At 42.1% G+C, this 26804-nt stretch overlaps 1 protein-coding gene across 1 annotated transcript in view; it reads right to left on the reverse strand.

Annotated features, from left to right (window-relative positions):
* opn3 (opsin 3) overlaps nt 1-26804 on the reverse strand; it is a 35667-nt gene that overhangs the window by 3232 nt on the left and 5631 nt on the right. Inside the window, exon 2 of the mRNA XM_059985316.1 lies at nt 3661-3980. Coding sequence (XP_059841299.1) covers nt 3661-3980 — 320 coding nt within the window. The remainder of the gene's footprint in view (nt 1-3660; nt 3981-26804) is intronic.

Here is a 26804-nt window from a genome sequence, read left to right on the forward strand (position 1 = left end):
CCAACTTATTGGATAGCAGTAGAAGGATCAGTCCGAGTCAGCATGGATTTATGAAGGGAAAATCATGCTTTGACTAATCTTCTGGAGTTTTTTTTTGAGGATGTAACTATGAAAATGGCCAAGGGAGAGCCAGTGGATGTAGTGTACCTGGACTTCCAGAAAGCTTTTGATAAAGTCCCACATAGGAGATTAGTGGGTAAAATTAGGGCACATGGTATTGGGGGCAGAGTACTGACATGGATTGAAAATTGGCTGGCTGACAGGAAACAAAGAGTAGCAATTAACGGGTCCCTTTTGGAATGGCAGGCTGTGACCAGTGGGGTACCGCAAGGTTCGGTGCTGGGACCGCAGCTGTTTACAATATACATTAATGATTCAGATGAAGGGATTAAAAGTAACATTAGCAAATTTGCTAATGACACAAAGCTGGGTGGCAGTGTGAAATGTCAGGAGGATGTTATGAGAATGCAGGGTGACTTGGACAGGTGGGTGAGTGGGCAAATGTATGGCAGATGCAGTTTAATGTGGATAAATGTGAGGTTATCCACTTTGGTGGCAAGAACAGGAAGGCAGATTACTATCTAAATGGAGTCAAGTTAGGAAAAGGAGAAGTACAACGAGATCTAGGTGTTCTTGTACATCAGTCAATGAAAGCAAGCATGCAGGTACAGCAGGCAGTGAAGAAAACTAATGGCATGCTGGCCTTTATAACAAGAGGAATTGAGTATAGGAGTAAAGAGGTCCTTCTGCAGCTGTACAGGGCCCTGGTGAGACCCCACCAGGAGTACTGTGTGCAGTTTTGGTCTCCAAATTTGAGGAAGGACATTCTTGCTATTGAGGGAGTGCAGCGTAGGTTCACAAGGTTAATTCGCGGAATGGCAGGACTGTCATATGTTGAAAGATTGGAGCGACTGGGCTTGTATACACTGGAATTTAGAAGGATGAGAGGGGATCCGATTGAAACATATTATTAAGGGATTGGACACGCTGGAGGCAAGAACCATGTTCCCGCTGATGGGTGAGTCCAAAACTAGAGGCCACAGTTTAAGAATAAGGGGTAGGCCATTTAGAACTGAGATACGGAAAAACTTTTTCACCCAGAGAGTGGTGGATATGTGGAATGCTCTGCCCCAGAAGGCAGTGGAGGCCAAGTCTCTGGATGCTTTCAAGAGAGAGTTAGATAGAGCTCTTATAGATAGCAGGGTCAAGGGATATGGGGAGAGGGCAGGAACGGGGTACTGATTGTGTATGATCAGCCATGATCACAGTGAATGGCGTTGCTGGCTAGTAGGGCTGAATGGCCTACTCCTGCACCTACTGTCTATTCCCATTTCAAGGAATTGCTTGCAGGGAAACTTTCACAGTGATTACACAAGTAGTTAATACATGTAGACAAGCTGACAATATACTTACCTTCATTAAAATCTAATAATTTATTTATAGAGCACTTTTCATACAATGTGATAAAGTATAAATTTAAAAAGACAAAATGTTCATTGAAAACAAGTTTAAATAAATCGCTTTTGAGCTGGAGTCTGCATTCCTTATAGAATTAGGTAATGATTTCCACAGTTTAGGAACGTATTTTAAAAAGCTGAGCTGACAATTTTCTTTTTCGTTACAGTAATTTAAGAGACTGACAGAAGACCTGAGAGCTCAAGCAGGATTAAAAGTGTTACATTTTTAAAAACATCTGGACAGTTGAAATGTTTGTAAATCATAATTTATAATCTCTCTTTAAACCTGTCCACCACAGATCTGACAAAATAGAAGCCATTATGCTGTAAGAGACAGTGGCTCAAAATGATTTTTTTTGGGTTAACTACAGAACTAAAAACAGATTGAATACTTGTTAATCATAAACACAGGAAATTCTGCAGATACTGGAAATCAAGAGCAACACATACAAGATGCTAGAGGAGCTCCTAGCTTCTCACTTCATCCTCCTTCCCCCACCTGGCTTCACATCTATCACCTTCTAGCTTGTACTCATTCCCTGACCTTATTTTGGCTTCTGCCCCTTTTTCCAGTTCTGATGAAGGGTCTCAGCCTGAAAAGTCAACTGTTTATTTCTCACCACAGAATATTTGTAAAGGCTTTAAACTGGTCCAGCCAGTTTGTGTAGCAACATCACACACTGTCAGAGAATTTGGACCTTCTCAACAAACAGCATACAAATTGTAGGAAAAGTAGGGGGGGGGGATGTTGGTTTCATATACATATTCCAGAATACAGATTGACAAGTTTACAGACAGGAAAATCCAAGTCTTTCCTCTTAAACAAGATACATTTTTTTTTATATATATGAAAGGTAGACAAGAATCACGGTGGGAAGACACCCAATTGGCAGGCTCAAGTATGGAGAAGTCTATAAGTGTTGGTTAGGAGGACTCATTTGCATGAGCAGCCTGGTTTACATACTCTTCATGGCCAAGATTGAAATTGCAGATATGTTAAATTTAAAATCACCAGCCTCAGTACATAAACAGCAACCTACGTCCTAGACCCTGGTCAAATGTCTCCTTCTCAACTCAGACTGAGTGAGAGGGGTGGAGGGATAATTAATGTTCCACTCTTTTTGGGCATTTATAACATTCTCCCCATGGATAATCTGTAAAGTTAATTTCATAAATATTAAAAGGGAAACATGAAAATCAAATAAATGATAGCAACCCTGATACTATTCATATTACACAAACGAGATGGAAGGAAAGCAGGGTAGAATTTTTGATTGTCTTTTTTTTCCTATGAGGAGAATCATGTAGGCATTTCAGACACCAAGATGTAAAGCGTCTTGCAAAACAATAATTCTGAATCAATCCCAGTAATGATTTATTCAGTGCAGACATATTTGGAATCTTCTGATTAAGGTGAGAATCCAAAACAAGATGATTGAGAGCAGATGATATGAGGAAGGATGAAGGGGATTGTCAAATGTCCCATCTGGAGAAGTCATAAATGGCCTTAGTTTTGGACACAGCTTTCTAGGCACCATGTAGCTTTATAAAGTCCAAAGGTAGCAGGCAGGAAATATGTTCAAAAATCTAGCTGGGAATGCATCAACTTTCAAAGGTATAAGGCCTCTTCTCCCTATACTTGAAATCACTGTATCGTGAGGTGATGTTTGAGATGTTCCCGTAACATACATTTTCTCCAAGGCAGAAGGCTGTTAAAGCTGGTTGAAACTGTGTTCAGACAATTTGCAGAGTGCACATAGTATGTCCCCTTAATGTTTGGAAACCACTTCTAAGAATAATTTTTATAAGATTTGTACTTTTTAAAGCAATCTCATTTTCACAATCACTGGCAGAAAGCGGTATAGCAGCTAAATTATGTTTTTCACCTTTCTCATTTTTCACTGGCCAAGTATTAGCACAATACCCACGTGATGCAAAATTGTTTTAATTATGTAGCCTATTAACTAACATCGTTATCTAAGGAATTTTCTTTATCTTATCTATAAGAGATTTCTCAGAAGCACCATCTTCATTCCTTTGTCTTACAATCCTTAGCATTGTTTCTGAGCTCTTTAGTTTACTTAGTATTTGTATGTTTGTACTCCAAAATAAATTGAAATCTTGGAATTAAGACTGCTTATCATTCCTGACTCCCTAAACTTCAGAAATTAAACAGATGCAACAGTACTTAAGTTCTACTTACCATTCTTAATGTATACAAAATATTCCCATAACAGTAAGTTATGACACCTAGAGGGACAAGCAGGCATCCCAGGAATAAAAAGAGGATAAATGAGGTGTCACTGGGGTTTCTCGCATCCCAGTTCACTGAGCAGCCTAGTCTATGCAACTCCAGAGTATATCTGTTCCAGCCAATTAATGGCGCTCCGCTCCAGGCCAGTGAGTAAAGCCAGATGTAGGTGATGGCCCGCCAAGCCCAGGAGAAATCAATTGCTGTCGCATTCACCATCCGGAGGAAACGCTCATATGCCAAGACAGTCAGTGATATTATTGATGAAATTCCTGTGGTTTAATGAAATGAACACATTAAATTCTTTTCACAGGAGATAAACTTAACAGTAACTAACACCTCTTCTCAATAACTAACATCTCTTCTCAATTGTTATTTGCACTGTGGGACTTATGAGTCTTGGAGGATCTAGTGCTTTCCCAGCGAATTTGATGAATAAACTCCTCTGGCTTCCTGCTGGGTACATGTATTGATTTTAACTGATATTTCCTTGACAAATTCTTCCTTCTTCATCACAGTTAAAGGTCTTGACATGTCTATTTCAGGGGATACTCTATATACCCCTGTGGTCCGTCCCTCCTGATTGGACGAGGACTAACCAATCAGGTTTCCACTGTCCCACCTGGTTTCCAATCATATTCCAGTTCTTACTTGGAATGAGACCTTCATCTTTGTTAAAATTCTTTTTCTCTAGTTTTATTTCAATGGTTCTCTTCACCAGGCGGTCCCAAAATCTACTGATGCAGACAGTAGCTTTTGTCTTTGGAGTCAAAGCTATGGCCATTGTGAATGCAATTTTCTGTTACTGCTGACTTCTCCGGGAACCCAAACAGATAAACCAGGAAACCTAGCAACGATGAGGAACCCATCACTACTGCTCGTCTTTCCTATATTTCCACAGTTTCTGCAAGGATCTCCAGGATCCTGAAGAAATACTGGGTTAATACCATCCAAAAACCTGTAAGCTCAAATCCAAGCTTATGCAGGTGAAAGATTACCTAGGATACAGTTTGAATGGCATTTACAGGATTCCCTGTGAATGTGGAGCAGCATTTATTGGCCAGACAGGACGCATGGTGGAAACCCGCATCAAGGAGCACAGGAGGTGTTTCTGTTTGGGTCACCAAGAGAAATCATCAGCAGAACACTGCATTTGCAATGGTCGTAGGTGCCACAAAACTACTGTGCCGTGCCAATGGATTTTGGGACCGCCTGGTGAATCAAGCCATTGAAATAAAACTAGAGAAAAAGAATTTTAACAACAATGAAGATCTCATTCTAAGTAAGAACTGGAATTCAATTGCAAACAAGGTGGGGCAGCGGAAACTGACTGGTTAGTCCTCAACCAATCAGGAGGGATGGGCAATGGGGGAAATATATGCAACTGGACTAGATGTGTCAAGGCATCATCCCCGACGAAGATTGCCACTGAAACGTCACTTGAAATTGACACTGAGAAGAGTTCATTCAACTTGAGTCTTCTTTGTAATAATGAAATAATAGACTTTTATTAAAATTATAAACCGTATCTTGGAACTACCATTTCAGAAACACACAGCCATCTTCTGCGTAGAAAAGCAATCAAATCGCCAGTTCCTAGAAAATTCATCATGGATGCAAAGGCATTCAAGACAGATGATGATAGAAAGGCCAAATTGTGTAACCCAGAGGACAGATACGCAATGCTTGGCTTTAATTTAACATCTTGAAACTAGGCCTCAAGTTCTGGGGTAGGGATTTGCCATCCTGGAATATTTAGTCAGAATTTGAGTTAGTTCCCCTTAAAAAGGGGATTGAATTTGGATATGGTCAATTACTAAAAGCAGAATTGAGCAAAAGGCCTCACAGTTCATGACAGTGAGCTCAGATCAACCCTGTCAGCATTTTATAAAATCATTTGCTGCACATTGCTGTTCTCTCTTCATCTACCTCCCCCCACACCTCCATTGCATCACTTAATCTGAGTAGGAGATCCACTTCTATAACCATAACTACTTTGCAACCATTCTTTGTCTTGTTACCATATATAGCTGCCTCTGTGGCAGTTCAATACAAGACCAGAAGTGAGTGAGGTACAGAATGATCTTGGTGTTCTTATGCATGAAATACTGAAGTTAGCAGGCAGATACAGCAAGTAGTTAAGAGGGCAAAAAGCACATTAACTTTTATTACAAACATGTTTTACTTTAAAAATAGGGATATTCCATTACAATTGCACCAGGGTACTGTGCAAAGTTTTGATGCCCCTAACAAGGATATAGAAGCAAATTTCAAAGTAAATTTATTATCGAAGTTGGTACACGTTACAATGCACTACATTGAGATTCATTTTATTGTTGATAGTTGCATGAAAATAAAAACTATGATAGAGTTTTACAAAAATGATAAACAAAGATCAACGAACATCCAACGTCCACAAAAGAGACAGAGCAAATAAAAATACTGAGAACACGAGTTACACTGGAGATTCACCAGGTCCAACTGTGGGATGTGAAGATTGCCTAACAAGAGGCTAAGCAGGTTGAGTCTGAACTGTCTAAAGTTTAGAAGAATGAAGAATGATCGTATTGAAACCTAGAGGGTATGACTGGGTCGATATTGAGATTCTTCCCCCGCACCCCAACTCCCATGGAACTCAAGTTGAGAGTTAAGGTAGCATTCATTTCTTCTGGAAGGTTTTGAATTTCTGGTCTGCACTGGACCCCACAGAATGGTAGAAACTAGCTACTAAAGTGGATGTAGATTAACTTTGAGGGATTGGAGGCTATTGAGATCTAACACAGAGGAATTGAGATGTGGCCCTGCTGAATGACAAGCAGGCTTGTGAGGATGGGTAGCCTACTCCAGCCCCTTGTGTAGAGGGAGATCAATTTCAAGCAAATTATTGGATCTGAATTTCTTAAATTTTCTTCCATCTAGTTTATAAAAAGTAAAATAACAAGCTAACACGAAGGCATAACACTTCAAGATTGAAGTACCAGAAAGTCATCAGGGATTGCTGTGTACTTTGCTTCATGGAAATGTCAGTCACTCCCACCATTTCTGATACAGTGCCACCACCGGATAGCTACAAAATTCACCGTAAAGATAGGACAGCGCAGTGTTTTAATAGGTCGAGAAGGTGGAATAAGCTTTATGGTTAACTCATCGCAGTGCACATTCCACTTCAGGCCAGCATTAGCCAAGCACAGAAGATCATCAGTCATGAAACAGCACACCCTGATGGACAATAACAGTACCTACTCCAGGCCGCAGCTTATTGATTACAGCTCAGTGTACGGCACAATCATACCCTCAGTTTGAATCAACAAGCTTCAAAATCTGAGTCTTAAGGTGGATAAGTTTCCAGGGCCTGATGGGATTTACCCCAGGTTATTGAAGGAGGAAACAGATAAGATTGCTGCTGCCTTGACCAATATCTCACGTCCTCTCTAGCCACAAGTGATGTCCCAGAGGGCTGGTGAGTAGCTAATGTTGTACCTCTAGTTAAGAAGGAACAAGGGAAAGTACTGGGAACTATAGACCACTGAGTCTCACGTCATTGGCAGAGAAGCAGCTCCAGAAAATTCCAAGGGATAAGAAATCCATGACCTTTGGAGTTGGAGGCAGCGGTAAAATGGCACAAAATGGCAACTCCTTTGCTTGCATCTTTGGAAACAGCTTTATTTCCATCTTGAATATCTTTTTTGCCCTTTCAGGATTCTTTAGAAGACCCTGACCTGGAGTTACATGTAGACTTCGGTTCTTTGTGGGAATGGGACCCGTTCTTGGGGTTTCAGGACTGGCCAAGGGTTCGGCCTGAGAGGCATCCTAGCATTTGGAAGCCTCGGATCTCAGGGCTTTGGAGACGGGCGGATCAATGGTCAGTGACTTGGCAGGAGACCCGTGTGTCATCGGAGGAGGCTAGAAAATCTTTCTCTGTGGGCCTGAAGACCCGAGATCTTTGTGATCTTCAGGCACAGGGTTCATAAAAAGCAACAAAACAGATTTTATAACATCATAAACCAGCGGGTTGTTGTTATGTCTCCCACTTGCTGTAAAAATGGAGGACACCTCCTTCTTTCTCACTAGGGAGAGAGAGAACCTGTGGTTTGTCGAATGCCAGATGAAATGCGATAGGCTTTGGGGTAACTGCAAGGTCTGTGTTTTTGCTGTCCCTTAGCTCACGCTTGTGCTTGGTAGCAGGTGCATTTTTTGCCGGTGGGGGAGGGGGTTACTGTTGCCTTTCTGCCGCTTACACACAGGAGGGGGAAGCTGGGGGGGGGGGGTACTTTGGGGTTCTCATGTTTAACTGTCGTTCATTCTTTGGGGCACTTCTCTGTTTTCGTGGACGCTTCACGGAAGAAAAACATTTCAGGATGCATATTGTATACATTTCTCTGACATTAAATTGAACCTTTTAATTAGGGAGAGGCAACATTGCTTTGTGCGTGGCCTGGTCATGCCCTACCAAGTTGATTGCATTTTTTTTGATAAGGTGACAAGAGAAATTGATGAGGGTAGGGCGGTGGATGTTGTTTACATGTATTTCAGTAAGGCACTTGACAAAGTCTCCCATGGAAGGCTAATCCAGAAGATTAAGATGCACGGGATCTCTGGTGAATTGGCTGTTTGGATTCAGAACAGGCTTGCACACAGAAGACAGAGGGTATTGGTTGTAGGGACTTACTGAATTCGAGCTGATATCTGTAATTAGAGAAGTTCTGCAGGGATCTGTGCGGAGACTTCTGCTGTTTGTGATGTATATAAATGAACTGGATGAAAAAGTAGATGGATGGGTTAGTAAATTTGTGGATGATACCAAGATTGGTAGAGTTGAGGATAGTGTAGAAGACTGGCAAAGAATACAGCGTGATATAGACCAGTTGCAGATAGGGGCTGAGAAATGGCAGTGGAGTTTAACCCGGAGAATGTGAGGTGTTGTACCTCAGTAGGGCAAATGCAAGGAGACAGTACACTGTTAAGTGCAAGATTCTTCACAGTGTTGCTGAGCCAAGAGATCTTGGTTCATAGCTCCTTGAAAGTGGTGACACAGGTGGTTAAGGCGACTTGTGGAACACTTGCTTTTGTTAGTCGAAACATTGAGTTCAAAAGTCAGGAGGTTATGTTGCAAATTTATAACATTCTGGTTAGATCACATCTGGAGTATTGTGTGCCATTCTGGTCACCCCACTATAGGATGTTGAGGCTTTGGAGACAGTGAGGAGTTTTGCCAGGATGCTGACTGGTTTAGACAGCACGTGCTGTCACAAGACGGTGGATAGACTTAGTTTTCTCTGGTACTCCAGAGACCGAGGGGAGATCTGACCGATTTACATAGATAGTCAACACAGTATCTCTCACAAGGTGCTGGAGGAACTTTCCAGCTCTACTTGATCCATCACCTACCACCTTGTATTTCTTCTTCCCCCTCCTCCCACCTTCTTACTTTGACTTCTCATCTCTTTCTCCTCTCCCGATGGAGGGTCTCAGCCCAAAACGTCGACTGTTCACTCTTTTCCATAGACACTGCCTGACCTGCTGAGTTCCTCCAGAATCGAGTGTGTTGCTTTGGATTTCCAGCATCTGCAGATTTTCTCGTGTTTTTGGATAATCTGTTTCCCAGGGTTCAAAGTTCGAATACCAGAAGGCGTGCACTAATGGTGAGAGGGGGGTAGGTTCAGATGGGATGGGAGGGGCAAGTTTTATTTAAAACTCAGTAGAGGATGCCTGGAATGCGCTGCCTGGTATGGTGAAAGTGACAAATACGTTAGAGGCTTTAAGACGGGTTTAGATTGGCGCAGATGCAAGGGACACTGCAGGTAGGAGGGATTAGTGTTAGGTGTTTTTGATTTGCTTTTTAGTAGGTTCAGGACAACATTGTAGGTTCTATGTTCTAAATTAATATGTCCTGCAGTTTATTGCTGCCACAAAACAACACATTTCATTTTAAAAAAAGCGTCAGTGATATTAAATCTGATTCTGATAGTCTGGGCTTCCGTCTTGAGGTTGTGCTCATTAATTTTATAATATGAAAGACAAGTCCAGTCAAACTAAGACCATGAGAAAGGGGAGAAGAATTAGGACATTTGGCCCATTGAGTCTGCTCTGCCATCTGATCATGGCTGATTTATTTTCCTCATAGCCCCATTCTCCTGCCTTCTCTCTGTTACCTTTGAGGATTTTGTTTACCTCCACTTTACAATATTTCCAACAACTTGGCCTCCACTGCCTTCTGTTGCAATGAATTCCACCGATTCACCACCCTCCGGATCTAATGGAGAGGTAAATGACAACTGGGCTGGAAAAAAATCTGGCTGTGGGGGGGGAGGGGGGTGGTGTTCATTTCTTCTTCCTGGGATTCAAAGACAAGATATTACTGTCTTAGGATACGGGCCAAACTTTTGAAGCTAACAAGATGAGAAGCTACTTCAATAAGCAGTTTATCAACCTGTGAAATTCTGTATGACAGAGCAATGAAAGCTAAATTGCCAAATTTAAATTGATAGATTTCTGGTACAAAAGCCATCAAGAGAAATGAGAATAGGTATCAATTCAGAGACAGTTGTACTGAATGACAGAGCTGGGAGGGTCCATGTTCTAGATTTAAACAACAAAAATCAGCACCAAAATCTGCTGTCCAGGAGCAACAGTAATAATTAGAATTTGCTGAATTTTTGTGGAAACTATTAAACACTTAACAAGGTGTCCTCATTAGAAATACAGCAAGATCAGCACCCCTGCCACTGACTTTGAAGAAACTCATTACACCAAATCTTTTCTCCAGCTCTGAAAGGTCAGAAATCTCAATTACCTTATTTAATCCATATAGATATAGTTCTATCAGCTGAGCATTTTCAATGGCTTCTGCTTACATTTGTAGTAAATTGTGTTTGTATCATTAATCCAAATATTAATTCTCCATGAGAACTCCATACACAAAGTTTTGGTTACCCCATTATAGGAAGGATATCAAGGCTTTGGAAGGAGTGCAGAAGAGTACGAGGATATTGCCTGGATTAGAGGGCACAAGAGATTGGACAAACTTGGGCTTTTTCTAGCATGGCAGAGGCTGAGGGGAGATCTGATAGAGGTGTGCAAGAATACCAGAGGAATAGAGTAGAGTAGACAGACAGCATCTCTGCATTCCCACCCCGCCCCCACTCCCCCAACCCAATGGTTGAAATGTCTAATACCGGAGGGCGTGCATTTAAGGTGAGCGGGGGTAATTTCAAAGAGATTGAGGGGCAAGTTTATTTGTATTTACACAGAGTGGTGGGTGCCTGCAATGCACTGCCTGCGGTGGTGGTGGGAGGCAGAAACATCCAATTTTTAAAAAGACATTTAGACGGGCACATGAATGTGTGGAAAATACAAGAATATGGATGTTGTGTAGGCACAAAAGATTAGTTAGCCATTTAATTACCGACTGAATTGGTTTGGCACAGCACCGTGGGCAGAACAGTCTGTTCCTGTGTTGTACTGTGTCAGATTTGGTTACTCGGCTAAAATGTTCTCAGCATCATTTTATGGGTGAAGCAAGTTAAGCACAGCATTGGAAATTTGAAAATTTCAAAGTGTTTCACAAGGTTAAAACATTGTCAGGACAGTGCACAGAGGGAAAAAATTTTGAATGTGTACTTCCAGCAATTACAACTTGCACTCCATACAAATTTGGTGCAACAGCTCCCCCTAGCATCCCAGACAAGAATACATCAGCAGTTCAGTCATTACTGACTCTTCCTCTAAAGTTTAAAAAAAAGAACCTTCCCTTATCTTTTCATATAAAGAATGTTTAAATTAAAACTGGTGTTTCATCCCTACATACCAAAAGCCCAGTACTGCACTAAATTGACTGCAGACTATGAATAACTTTTCATAGACATACAATTGAGTACCAGCAACCCAAAGATAAGCAGCAGAACAAGAGGAAACTTGCACCAAATGCTGACCAACCCTGCAAGGTCCTCCCATGGACACAATTATGTATTTCTGCCAAGTTTATTCCACAGATGTGCAAACATATTTTCCTTCCACATTCAACTGAAACATCTTCACCAGTATATATAGTACTGTCTTAAGCAGATATATAGCTGGGGTGCCCAAGGCTTTTGCACAGTATGCTTTTGTCAATGTGAAGCAGAGAGCAAGTTTAAGTCTGGTGGGAGCAGAAGATGCTGGGACTGGCAAGGGTAGATGGTTACGGAAGGGACAGAGAAGGAGTGCCGGGGTGGGGTTTGTTACGGTGCAGATACACACGGCCCTGAGACACCAGGGAATGCCATTTGATTGCAAACAATTGTTTATTGATTATAGAATGTCTGTTTCTTCCTGCTCCCTCCCGTCTCCCTTACTTAACCCCCCAATCATGATTCCTTTCTCCCTTCCCAACCAGTCCACAACAGAGATACAGATCAGAATCACGTTTATCACTCACACCTTACAAAATTTGTTTTTGTGTCAGAAGTACAGTGCAAAGCAGAAAATGACCACAGAACTGTTCAGATCTTAGGTACCCTAGCTTTATATACAGTATGTACCTTGAACCTTTGCACCCACCGTATTGTAGCTCCAAATCCTTCCAGTATGCCTCATTAAATAGAGAAGCCCCAAGGGTTTAACATGGCAAACATTCATTGCATAACAAGGGTTGTGCAATTTTATCACTCTCAAGCAATAAACGCTAGCAGTTTCACCAGAGTCTTAGATAACACACAGGCCTGAGTTCAAACTGGAATTGATAATTATCATGCAAAAAGAAAAAGATATTCAAGCTTTCAGAAGCACAATTAGTCTGGTGAAAAATCTGTGCCAGTCACTGCATCGACTGAGAGCTGTCACCGCTCCATTTCATTCAAACTTCCCATCAGATTCCAACCGGATGACAAGAGCAGATTTCATTTGTCCACCAGAATCAAACAAAGAATTTTGTCTAGATGAAGTTCAGAACCACTGGGTAGTATTTCTATTTACCCGTGACTGCATTGTCCAAAATATTTCACAGTCAAGTTAATTTAGTGACAGCTGAAAGGTTGGAAGGTGAGATTGAAAACAAGGCTGACAATAAGGCTTGTGTATGGCATTTAGAAAAAAGGAAGATAGAATGTAGTCAAAGGTGAAATTGCAAGTATGATGAAGTAATTACAGCAGCACAAGTACATAGCATTAGAAATAACATTCACAGGAACAAATTAAATAAATAGAATTAAATCAAAGGAAGTTCAGTGTAGTGCAAAATGGTCATAGTGTTGATATACTGTGGTAGTAATAGTGTTAGCAGCTTTGTTCACTAATCAATGTTTGAAGGGAAGCAACTTTTCTTGACCCGTGCTGAGATACTTCAGGCTTCTGTACCTCCAGCTACAGGATGACATGGCCCAGATGGAGGGGATATTTGACAATGGATGTTCCCTTCTTGAGACAGTATTTCATGTAGATACTACTGTTGTTGGGGGGGGGGGGGGGGAATATGCCAGTACGTACCGGCCAGACTCCACTACACTCTGCAGCTTCTTGCAACCTGCAAGTATTGATATTCTAGAGCACGATGCAACCAGTACATGCACAGATGCTGGAGAATTCAGTGAGACGCCAAGCCTTCTGAGAAAGTGAGGGTGCTGCTGCACTTTCCTGGTAAGTAGATCAGTGCGAATGGCTCAGAAATGGCCACTCAATATCCAGGAACCGTCTCCACCACTCATGCTCACATTCGCACTGTTGCATACTAACCTTCCTCTCATACCTGAAGTCAACAGTTCTTCAATTTGACATTGAACAAGAATTTGTTTACCTGCCCCACTCTATGCTGACTCATCATCAGCTCTGATTCATCCAGTGGTGTCACCGGTAAATTGGAGTTGTGCTCAGCCACAGTTGTGTATATGAGGAATAGAGCTGGGGAGGATGGGATCAGGCATGCAAACCCGAGCAGCACTTGTGTTGATGGGCAACAAAGATATGTTATTTATTGATGTCTGCAAATGAACAAGGATGCAGCTGCAGAGGGAGGGAAAAGGCCCAAGTCTCAAAACTTGATGAATGTGGATGGGTTGATTGGGTTGAACACTGAGATGTAGCCAACGAACAGCAGCCCGACGTACGAGTTTGTGTTGCAGATGTGTTCCCATAACAGATAGCAGAGGTTGAGCAACACTGTTTGGTCACATGAGCCCAGGAAGCAGCTGTAATGTGGCTTTCAGAAGGTGAATAGAGTAATAGTTCCCAGGAAGTGTAAATCAAGAGTTATACAGCACAGAAGCAGCTCACCAGCTCACCAACTACATGATATCCTGGCAAAGTATTGTCATTCTACTAATCATTCTTGTATGAGGGGGCTGAGCTGCGTTAACACTTTCACACGCTGTCCCAAGGTTAACACACAACTTATGGACACTCACTGCATATGAACAAATGCTCATGATATTATTAAATTCAAAAGTCTAAAGCAAGTGCATACATGTATTCCATGAATTTTAGAACTACTTTCCACTCTCTCTATTTTAAGTGCTCCTTATTTTAAAAAAAGTATCTGCCTTTAGATGTTATTCATTACAAAACAGTGGAGGAGTGGTCACCATAAAGTGATTGTTGGCATTTTCTGACTTACTGATGTCCAAAGCAGAATTTATTTGCTACCAAGATAAAGCCTGATTTAAACCCTATGTGGGGATTCCAGCAATTTACTCACAGTAACTCTAAAGGGAATGTATGCAACTCATTCTGAAGCAAAATTGATTGTAAGGACCAAAAAAAAACCTTGGGGCCAGTTACAGAAATTAACAGTACAAAAATTTCAATAACAGTTCCTTGTGGTCCTTCAAGAAGATGGTAGGTAGCCTTGTTGTAGGGATTGGAGGCTTGTGTGCCTCAATGATCTCGAGAGCTAGGTTGGCTAGAGTCAGTGCTTTGGCTGGTGATAGGTCACCTATGCCAAACAGGTCAAAGGGTAGAGGCCAGACTAAGAGTGATCCACCAGTCCTCCAGGTTAGAGGGTACAACTCAGGCCAACAACCTTGTCTGGTCGATTGTTATGGGAACAGCAATGGAGAATCCTTCTATATCTGTGCATAACAGTTTAGACCCTGAACTACACCAGGGGCACACTACAGAAGACGGCCTAGGACAGCAGAGATGGATGACCTTCATTGATGCCTTGAACACCAGCAGCAAGTACCTTGTGGTACAGTGATTTGCACACTTTACCGAACCAGCTGCCAGCTCAGGGTACAATTCCTGCCACTGTCCATCAGGAGTTTGTACATTCTCCCTGTGAACATGTGGGTTTCTCCAGGTGCTTCCAGTTCCACCCCCATTCCAAAGATATACTGTTAGTGTTAGTGAATCGTGGACATGATACGTTTGCTCCACCAGGCTGTTCGGCACAATACACAGATTTGATGCAGATGATGCATTTCACTGTATGTCTCCACCTGCATGTGACCAATAAAGCTAACGTTGTTATTCCTTTCCACTGCACTATTTTTATAATTTATATATTTTTGTGTCTGAACTGTGCTGCTGCTACAAAACAAATTTCACATTATATATCAGTGATAATAAATCTGATTGAGTAGCTGACACGGCAGAGGATCACAAGAAAGTTCTAAACACAGAACACAGGAGGAGGATGTTCTATTAAAAAAATTTATATTTTCATAGGCGCAGAATTCTGCCCTCACCCCCGCTCCCAAAATAAATAAAGGGCTAGAACAAGCTACAACAGGTCAGAGCAAGACCAAGGTTGTGGAACATTGTGTAGTGTGGATGACAGCAAAATTGTGAGAGAAGTCAAATCTGGGATTGTAATAAAGTCGGCACCTGCTTCTGGCAGAGCAAGGTGTGCGGTACTACTACAGATCTGAAAGTCATCTTAACAGCAGAATTAGAAGAGAGGTTGAGCTCAGCTGACTTGCAAAGTTCCACTGGAAGTTGTAGTCAGGTAACTAGACAAATCCAAAGCCAAAAAAGCACTTGTGTTGCCTGGAACTCCAGTCTGCTCAGCATAGGATGGAAGAGACTTCAACTCATCCCAGCATGAAGGACATTTGAAAATAGCTACTGCAACCTTGAGATCAACAAGGTAATATTTAAGTATTAACTTCTGATGACCAGGGTTGCTTTCGGAACCACTACACAAAATAATTCAATTCTCTTTGGGAAGATAATATAGCAATGCTAAGGAGAAGCAACAGCTTGAAACTCCAGATACGAGTGCTAGCATAGCATTATTGGACTAGTTATCCAGGAGTGTGGACCTACAATCCAAAAAAAGAGCTTACATCTCACACAGAAGCGATGGAATTGAAATTCAGTGAAAAAAAATCTGGCATAACTAACAAGGAAGATGATGATTGGAGGTAGACAAGAGGGATTTTGTGAATCTGTGGGGGTTGGGAAAGGAGAGAAGATAGACAACTAAGTAGGTTAAGCTTGTGGATGATGGGCAGGTGGAACCTGATGTGAAGGGGAAAGAAAGTGGATAACAGAAGGTTGAAGTTGGAAGAGGGTATGCAAGAGAACCGGGATGGATCTGATGAAGACAGTGGAATAGAAGACAAGAAAACCGAGATGGATCTGATGAAGACAATGGAATAGAAGGTATGCAGGTTACTCAAAAAATGGGAATTCAATATTCATGCTGTCAGCACGTAGATAACCCAAAGTACAAGGTGCTGTTCTTCTAGTTTGTGTTTAATCAACCCTGGCATTGGAGAAGACAGCACAGATACGACTCTGTGGGAATACAAAGGATACTTAGTAGATTCCTCCTCAAATTTGTCAGTGGTAATTCATGTTGAACTAACAATCAACAATGATATGCAGAAGCAGTATTAGAACATGGGACCAGAATGTATTCTGCCTTCAAACATGGGCTGATAGTCCTGTCATTGACTAAGCTGGCTGACTCCTGTCTGCCAGAGTGGCAGGTAGTGAAGAATAAACATACTTCACCAACTGTGACCTCCACCCACTGGTAAAAGTGGCCACATTTCCAGAGGGGAAACAGTCCCACTTACATACAAGGGCACCAGCATGGTGCAATACAAAATAATAATAAGAGATAGACCAGCCACAGATTTGGCAGTTCAAAAATGGGCATCAATAGACCATGAACAGCAGGATAAAGGTACATGACTGTAATTTGTAGTCTTATGGCCCACACATTTCTCACTCCATCAATAACGATTGTCTTTAATTTAGTAATGATTACTGCATAATTACTGGGAGCAGTGGTAGGTTGGCATCACCTCCAAAAAGGAATGCCAGCCTACTGAAGCCTACAGGCAGGCTTAACAGCAGCATGCAAGAAAGAGCGCCAAGCAATCCCGCAAATGATGGACCAGGTCAATGTTCTGCTCTGCCATCGGATCAAATCATAAACTGTAGTGCAGCAAGAGGCTGCAAGAACAACTCCATCCTCCATGCAAAAAGACTGAAGCATGTTCAGCCAGAACAAATGGATGGACCACCTTAGCTTCCCCTCATCTCATCCCTACAATCCTCACCATCACAGAATCAAGTCATCACATCAAGCTGATTCACCATCTGAAGCAGTTTGCTTCAACAGCCACAAAGGCTCCTGGGCCAGACAACGTTTTAGTTGTAGTACTGAAATTCAGTACTACATTGGAAAACTGCCCAAATAAGTCTCATTTACAAGAGACAGGACAATTCTAATCCAGATAATTATCACATTAGTCAGTCTGCTTATAATCAAAATGATGGACATATCATCAATAGCACTACCTAGTGGCAATTGTCCAATAAATGACCTGCTTAATGATATCCAGTGAAGATTTACCCAGAACCACTCAGCTGCAGATTTTGCAACATTGCTCCGGACAGAATGAAGCTGAGCCTCAGAAGCAAAGCAGAATTTGATAGAGTCACATGAAGGAACCTGGAAAATGGCAGAGATCAATGAGTATCAAGGGAACAATTGGTTAAAACATTGGTTAAAATAATACCAAGCACAGAAAGATTGTTGTGGATTTCAAAGGTTAATCATTCACTCACAGGATATCCTCAGGGGAGTGTCCAGTTAACTTCAACTTCCTATCATCAAGGTGCACATTGATAATTGCATAATGATGGATTCCATTCACATTTTTGCAAACAAATAGCTCCATGTCTACACACAGCAAGATATCATTCAGACATGGGCCAAGGTGTGTCAAGTAACATGGAAGCCACAGTAGTGACAAGCAATAACCACCTCCACTTGATATTCAATGACTTCTCATCACTGATGGAAACAGTTTCTGGATAGTTGGTCACTATCACACAACCATATACATGCTGTGGCTAGATCAGAAGGTCAGAGGCTGGGCAAATCTCATTTTACATTCTAAATCCTTTCCACCTTTCACAAGGCACAAGATTGCTGCAATGGAATAATTTCCACTTGCCTCAACAAGTGCAGCACAAACACCAATCTTAACCTAACTTCATAAAATCGACCGCATTAAACTTCCTAAACATTAATTCCCTCTGCCACTGGCACACAATAACTACAAGCAGGATATACATGGGAGCACCATCACCTGAATATTCCTTCTCATGATACACACCATTCCAGCATGGAAATAGATCAGCTGACCTTTGCTGTGTCAGTTTTTAACATTGGTTCAAAATGATGACTCATCGCCATCAAGGTTAATTTGCTGTGGAAGAAATGTGGTTTTGTCACGGTTACCAACTCCCCTACAACAGTGAATGAAATGGAGTTATGGTATACATGTTTAACAGTTTGCAAAACTAAATATACTAGGACAAATAGATACTCTTAAAAAGTCCCATCCCATAAACATCATAGTATCTGGCCATAATAGTGTGGTCATTATTGCATCTAGATTGCATGACCCAGCTTTAGAGTATACATATGCAATGTTCCCTCTAATCTGTAATGACCTGTGTGTGCAAAACTTGTGCCATGCAATTTTTTGTCCAGTGGCAACATGTGCACTCTAAATAGCTTCTTCAATAAACACAGTACAAATAAATCAGTTTCGAAATCCTGCAGACAAATCATTGCAAACTTCATGTTGTCAAAACCCTTTGCATCAGAAACTGGAAAAGGAAATGTCATTGTGTACAATTGTGAAATATACTTAACATGCAAACAAAGTAGAGAGTGCCAGCTTTTTATGCACGGTTTAAATTCCCTTGTGCTCTAGAAGCAGAAGGTGTGTGTGGACGTGCACGCCTTAGAGGCAGCATTGTACACATGACGTACAACTAATGAGCACATCTACTGCAAGGAATCAGAGCACAAGATACATGGAATTCACTACTAAATTCAGGCTGGAACAGCGAGATGTCGGATTAAGTATCAAATAATAAAATGGTATTCTCACTGAAGTATCACAAGACATAGAAGAATTAGGCCATTGAGCCCATTGTGTCTGCTCCACCATGGCTGATATATTATCCCTTTCAACTCTATTGTCCTGCCCTCTCCATGCAACATTTGACACCCTGATAAATAAATAGCCTATCAGCTACCACTTTAAATATACCCAATGAATTGTCCTCCACAGTCATCTATTGCAATAAGTTCCACAGATTCACCACCCTGTGACTAAAGAAATTCCTCTCATCTCTGTTCTAAATGGATGTCCCTTTATTCTGAGGGTGTGCCCTCCAGTCCTAGACTCCCCAACTATAGGAAACATCCTCTATGTTCACTCAATCTAGGCCTTTCAATATTTGAAAAGGATCAATGCGGTTACCAACCTCATATTATTTTAAACTGCATTAAGTACAGGCCCAAGCTATCAATTGCTCTCTAAACGTAATCCCCTCATTCCTGGAATCATCCTCTGGACCCTCTCCAATGCCAGCACATGTTTTCTTAGATAAGCAGCCCAGGACTGCTCACAGTACTCCAAATGCAGTCTGACCAGTGTTTTATAAAGGGCCAGGAACAATAAAATTCAGCACATTTCTGTTTTTCTGATTAATACTTGCCAACTTCTGAAAATGCCGTTTTTTTCATAATGATCCTGGGTATCATCTTCCACTGGGATACCAGCACTCAGTGCAGTATAAAGGTGGCTTCTTGTTTGCTGCCACTCTTTTTGGCCTAAGAATCAATGTCCCCAAAACCAAACTTCTGTACCAGCCTCCTCCTCTGTGTAGTCCCAGTGAGACCCAACCATCAGTCATATCAGTCAATGAGGTAGCACTGAAATGTTCTGAATCTTTTACATACTTAGGAAGTGCTGTGACCAACACCAACTCTTCAGATCTGGAAGTTGAGAGGAGAATTCAATCAGCTACAAAAGTCTTTGGTGCTTTGCAGAAACAACTTTGGTCTTGCCAAGACATTAAATTGGCAACCAAGGTCAAAGTGTATAACACAGCTGTTTTACCATCTCTGTTTTATTCAACTGAAATGATGACATTGTATTGGAAGCACATCAAGAAATTGACCAAGACAACTTGGGTATTTACGCCAAATATTACACATCAAGTGACAAGAGAGGGTACCAGATGTGGAGGTGTTCAAACGTGCTGGGACAGTCAGTGCAGAACCGCACATCACAGCTTCTCAGCTGCGTTGGACTGGTCATGTCACAAGAATGAGCGATAATCGTTTACCCAAAGCTGTTTTCTATGGCAAGCTACATGAAGGAGAGAGGAAGCATGGTGGTTAGAATCCGCGCTACAAAGATGTGAAGAACACTGACATGGATGTCAACACCTGGGAGAAAGATGCTTTGGACAGAAGTTGGTGCTACATTGTCAAGAAGTCAATCCCAGCTATCGAGGAGGAAAGGCAGAAGAAATATGAAGGAGGTCATGAATGCAGACATTCGGTGCTAGACCAGTCAAATCACAAATGCAACCGATTTGGGAGACAGTGCCAATCCAATGCTGGTCTTGTGGCCCATAAACATGCCTGCAGAGACTAAAATGTCAGCACAGTCAACATCGAAATTGACAGACAGCCGAAGAAGATGATAAAGGTGGCCATTATACCTAGCAACTGGTCTTTAGACTGTGGAGGGAAACCAGAGTACCCGGAGGAAATCCACATGGTTATGGAGAGAACACAAACTCCTTACAGACAGCAGAGAGAATTTAACCCGGGTTACTGTTACGAGTTAACCACTACACTACCCTACACTACCACCCTATTTAATCCAGCCATGAACCTTAGCAACCTCTACCTTCAACACAATTTACATTTTTAACCCATCATTGTGCAATCAAATGTAATAACCATCTTTTATGTTTGCATCCAAGACTCCATACAAATAGCAAAAAAAAACAAGGCTCCACTGATCTCTGTGGTACACCACAAATTCATTAATCTTGTTAAGCAGAAAAATACAATTTTATCTACTCTGCTTCCCGAGAGCCATCAAAATTTCTACCATGACAATGCTACCTTCTGCAACTAGAGATATCGTTTTCCACAACTCCTGATTCAACAATTATCCAATTCTTTTGGAAATCTATGGAATTATTGGTTTTCCTTATCCACAACAATTTTCTTCCGCAAAGAATTCCAACATCGACTAAATACAATTTACTTTCTCAAGGGAATGTTAATTTTGCCTAATTACCATCTAGTTGCCACAGCATGTTTAATATCAGTTTCTAGCATTTCTCCTCATTATCAATTCATGAGGCATGACTGCCACTGGTAGAGCAACTAACAAACGGAATAATTAGGGCTAGAATTGGGAGTGGGCAAATAAATAATGCCTAGAAGAGGTTAGAATGTAGGCAGCTGCAAGGCGGCATTGGACAGAGACAAATTGAATATAAGGTTAAGAAAAATGTAAGGTTGTTGTTCAATGTTTGCTTGCTAATGTCATCAGCTCGAGAGGGAATAGACAGTATTTAGCATCTCAGTTAAGCATGCACAAGATTTAGCCATTTAGATCCGAGTCAGGGCTCCAAGCGGAAGTGGTGAAGCTCAAATGTGCTGGTTTAGCAATGGAATTCTCATTCATTTGGTCCTAGACCCAAGGGGTGGATCCCAAAGGAAACTGCAGTATCACAGTAGCATTACAAGTGCACAGATATACCAATATTAAAAGAGAAGCAAAGAAGAATAAAAAAAAGTGACCACAAACAGTCTAACAGGAGGGGATCATCATTTCCCCAGCTATAGGTTGACTTATTATAGAACCTAATAGTAGAGGGCAAGAATGACTTCATATAATACTCTTTGGAGCAGTGGAATTGTCTTAGTCCATTACTTAAAGTGCTTTGCTGTTCAGTGAAAGTGGCATGCAGAGGTTGAGAAGCATTGTCCAGAATTGGCAGGATTTTCTGCAGGGCTCTTTGCTCTACCACAGCCTCCAGTATGTCCAGTTTAACTCCTATAACAGAGCCAGTCTTTCTAATCAGTTTATTGAGCCTATTACCATCACCCATGTTGATGCCATTACCCCAGCTCCCCACTGCATAGAAGATAGTACTGGCAACAACCGACTGGTAGAACATATGAAGAAGTTTGCAAACTCCAAAGGACCTCCGCCTTCTCAGGAAGTAGAGGTGACTCTGGCCCTTCTTTTATACAACCTCTGTGTTGGTGCTCAACTCAATTCTGTCATTCAGGTGTTCGTAGGTCGTCACTACATACACATTCTCACCATCAACAGTAACAGGGAGCAGTGCAGGCTTAGTCTTCCCAAAGTCCATCACCACCTTCCTTGCCTTATTGAGCACAGGAAGTGGTGGGAAATTGAACTTCTGAGGATGCCAAGAACTGACCCATTTTAATGAGCTGCCAAATCATCCTTCTAACTGTTAGCTATCTTTTTAACCAGCTGTGTTTGATCAAGAGCAGGAGGTAGCCGTGAGCATTGTCCATTAATCAACATTGCAGGTTGTTTGCTGCATATTTATTTGTTAAACTGTGCATGTGTTTGTTACATTCTTTCCCAAGATAATTCACCTTAAAAGTGCATCAAATGTGGAAAGCGGCCAGTGAGTGAGTGGGCCAGTGAAGAAATGGAGATTTGAGGCTTTGACTCGAGAGATTCTGGCAGTTTCGGCAGTTGGACTGTGCAATCAAGTCAATCAAGATTTGACTAGCTCAGACTCAGCAGAAAGCAGCTGATTGGGCAATCGAGGCTTCGATGAGAAGAGGCTGAGGACAAGCTTCACTCCAAGTGAGATAAGGCCGGGTAAGTTCCTTTCAAAGGAGAAAGTTTCAAAAACTGAGGCAAGTATTGGGTAGGTCATGGCAGCTGAGATCGGCCCCGTTGTTTGTTCATCCTGCAGCATGTGGGAAATCAGGGATACTTCCAGTGTCCCTGACAACTATGTGTGCAGGAAGTGTGTCCAGCTGCAGCTTCTGGCAGACCGCATTGAGCATCTGGAGCTGCAATTGGATTCACACTGGAGCATCCGCGATGCTGAGAAAGTTGTGAATAGCACATTCAGTGAGTTGGCCACACCGCAGGTAAAGGCTACACAGGCAGAAAGGGAATGGGTGGCCACTAGACAGCGTAGCAGTAGGCAGGTAGTGCAGGAGTCCCCTGGGGTCATCTCCCTCCTAAACAGATATACTGTTTTGCATACTGTTGGGGGAGATGTCTCATCAGGGGAAGGCAGCAGTAGCTGAGTTCATTGCACCTTGGGTGGCTCTGCGGCACAGGAGGGAAGGAAAAGGAGAGGGAGAGCTATAGTGATAGGGGATTCGATTGTAAGGGGAATAGATAGGCGTTTCTGTGGCTGCAAACGAGACTCCAGGATGGTATGTTGCCTCCCTGGTGCAAGGGTCAAGGATGTCTCTGAGCAGCTGCAGGACATTCTGGAATGGGAGAGTGAACAGCCAATGGTCATGGTGCACATAGGTACCAACGATATATGTAAAAAACAGGATGAGGTCCTACAAGGTGAATTTAGGGAGTTAAGTGATGCACCATCAATAACTCACACTGAGACGTAGGCGAGATATCGGCTTTTATTGACTGGAAGAAGGAACCAGGAGTGAGTGTCTATCATACAAGGTCTTGGAGACTGAGGCCGAGCTTCAGGCCGCAGGTCTCCTTTATTCAGGGGCCTGTGGGAGGAGCCACAGGAGCAGTCAGCAGGGGCGTGTCCCGACAGGCACATAGTTCACCACATTAAGAGATAAACTAAAAAGTAGGATGATGAAGGTAATAATCTCTGGATTAATACCAGTGTCACGTGCTAGTCAGAGTAGAAATAGGAGGATATTTCAGATGAATATGTGGCTTGAAAAATGGTGCAAGGGGAGGGATTCAAATTTCTGGAACCAGTTCTGGGGGAGGTGGGATCGGTATAAACAGGACGGTCTGCACCTGGGCTGGACTGGAACCAATGTCCTAGGGGGAGCATTTGCTGCTGCTGTTCAGGAGGCTTTAAACTAATGTGGCAGGGGGATGGCAACAAGTGCAGAGAGACAGAGGGGTGTAAAATGAGGGTAGAAGCAAAAAGTAGTAAGGTGAAAAGTAAAAGTTGCAGGCAGGCAAATCCAGGGCAAAAAGCAAAAAGGGCCACTTTTCAACATAATTTTATCAGGGCTCAGAGTGTTGTAAAAACAAGCCTGAAGGCTTTGTGTGTCAATGCGAGGAGCATTCGTAACAAGGTGGATGAACTGAATATTATATAGTTGGGATCACAGAGACATGGCTCCAGGGTGACCAAGGATGGGAGCCCAACATCCAGGGATATTCAATATTCAGGAGGGATAGACAGGAAAGAAAAGGGGGTGGGGTAGCATTGCCGGTTAGAGAGGAGATTAACGCAATTAAAATGAAGGACATTAGCCTGGAGGATGTGGAATCGATATGGGTAGAGCTGCATAACACTAAGGGGCAGAAAACGCTGGTGGGAGTTGAGTACAGGCCACCTAATAGTAGTAGTGAGGTTGGGGATGGCATTAAACAGGGAATTAGAAATGCATGCAATAAAGGAACAGCAGTTATAATGGGTGACTTCAATCTACATATAGATTGGGTGAACCAAATTGGCAAGGGTGCTGAGGAAGATGATTTCTTGGAATGTATGCGGGATGGTTTTCTGAACCAACATGTCGAGGAACCAACTAGAGAGCAGGCCATTCTAGATTGGGTATTGAGCAATGAGGAAGGGTTAGTTAGCAATCTTGTCGTGCGAGGCCCCTTGGGTAAGTGTGACCATAATATGGTGGAATTCTTCATTAAGATGGAGAGTGACATAATTAATTCAGAAACAAAGGTTCTGAACTTAAAGAAGTGTAACTTTGAAGGTATGAGACGTGAATTAGCTTAGACTGGCAAATTATACTTAAAGGGTTGATGGTGGATATGCAATGGCAAACATTTAAAGATCGCATGGATGAACTACAACAATTGTTCATCCCAGTTTGGCAAAAGAATAAACCAGGGAAGGTAGTGCACCCGTGGCTGACAAGGGAAATTAGGGATAGTATTAAGTCCAAAGAAGAAACATGTAAATTAGCAAAAAAAAGCAGCACACCTGAGGACTGGGAGAAATTCAGATCAGCAGAGGAGGACAAAGGGCTTAATTAGGAAAGGGAAAAAAGATTATGAGAGAAAGCTTGCAGGGAACATAAACTGACTGTAAAAGCTTTTATAGATACATGAAAAGAAAAAGATTGGTCAAGACAAATGTAGGTCCTTTACAGTCAGAAACAGGTGAATTGATCATGGGGAACAAGGACATGGCAGACCAATTGAATAACTACTTTGGTTCTGTCTTCACTTAGGAGGACATAAATAATCTTCTGGAAATAGTAAGGGACCGAGCGTCCAGTGAGATGGAGGAACTGAGGGAAAAACATGTTAGTAGGGAAGTGGTGTTAGGTAAATTGAAGGGATTAAAGGCAGATAAATCCCCAGGGCCAGATGGTCTGCATCCCAGAGTGCTTAAGGAAGTAGCCCAAGAAATAGTGGATGGATTAGTGATAATTTTTCAAAACTCCTTAGATTCTGGATTAGTTCCTGAGGATTGGAGGGTGGCTAATGTAACACCACTTTTTAAAAAAAGGGAGAGAGAAACTAGGGAATTATAGACCAGTTAGTCTGACATCGGTAGTGGGGAAAATGCTAGAGTCAGTTATCAAAGATATGATAACAGCACATTTGGAAAGAGGTGAAATCATCGGACAAAGTCAGCATGGATTTGTGAAAGGAAAATCATGTCTGACGAATCTTATAGAATTTTTAGAAGATGTAACTAGTAGAGTGGATAGGGGAGAGCCAGTGGATGTGGTATACTTAAATTTTCAAAAGGCTTTTGACAAGGTCCCACATGGGAGATTAGTGTGCAAACTTAAGGCACATGGTATTGGGGGTATGGTATTGATGTGGATAGAGAATTGGTTGGCAGACAGGAAGCAAAGAGTGGGAGTAAACGGGACCTTTTCAGAATGGCAGGCAGTGACTAGTGAGTGCGGTACCGCAAGGCTCAGTGCTGGGACCCCAGTTGTTTACAATATATATGAATGATTTAGACGAGGGAATTAAATGCAGCATCTCCAAGTTTGTGGATGACATGAAGCTGGGTGGCGGTGTTAGCTGTGAGAAGAATGCTAAGAGGATGCAGGGTGATTTGGATACGTTAAGTGAGTGGGCAAATTCATGGCAGATGCAATTTAATGTGGAATAATGTGAAGTTATCCACTTTGGTTGCAAGAACAGGAAAACAGACTATTATCTGAACGGTGGCCAATTAGGAAAATGGGAGATGCAACGAGACCTGGGTGTCATTGTACACCAGTCATTGAAGGTGGGCATGCAGGTACAGCAAGTGGTGAAAAAGGCAAATGGTATGTTGGCATTCATAGCAAAAGGATTTACGTACAGGAGCAGGGAGGTTCTACTGCAGATGTACAAGGCCTTGGTGAGACTGCACTTAGAATATTGTGTGCAGTTTTGGTCCCCTAATCTGAGGAAAGACATTCTTGCCATAGAGGGAGTACAGAGAAGGTTCACCAGATTGATTCCTGGGATGGCAAGACTTTCATATGAAGAAAGACTGGATCGTCTAGGCTTATACTCACTGGAATTTAGAAGATTGAGGAGGGATCTTACTGAAAAGTATAAAATTCTAAAGGGATTGGACAGGCTAGATGCAGGAAGATTGTTTCTGACGTTGGGGAAGTCCAGAACGAGGGGTCACAG

Source organism: Hypanus sabinus, chromosome 12 (genome assembly GCF_030144855.1).
Source record: "Hypanus sabinus isolate sHypSab1 chromosome 12, sHypSab1.hap1, whole genome shotgun sequence".
Taxonomy (NCBI): domain Eukaryota; kingdom Metazoa; phylum Chordata; class Chondrichthyes; order Myliobatiformes; family Dasyatidae; genus Hypanus; species Hypanus sabinus.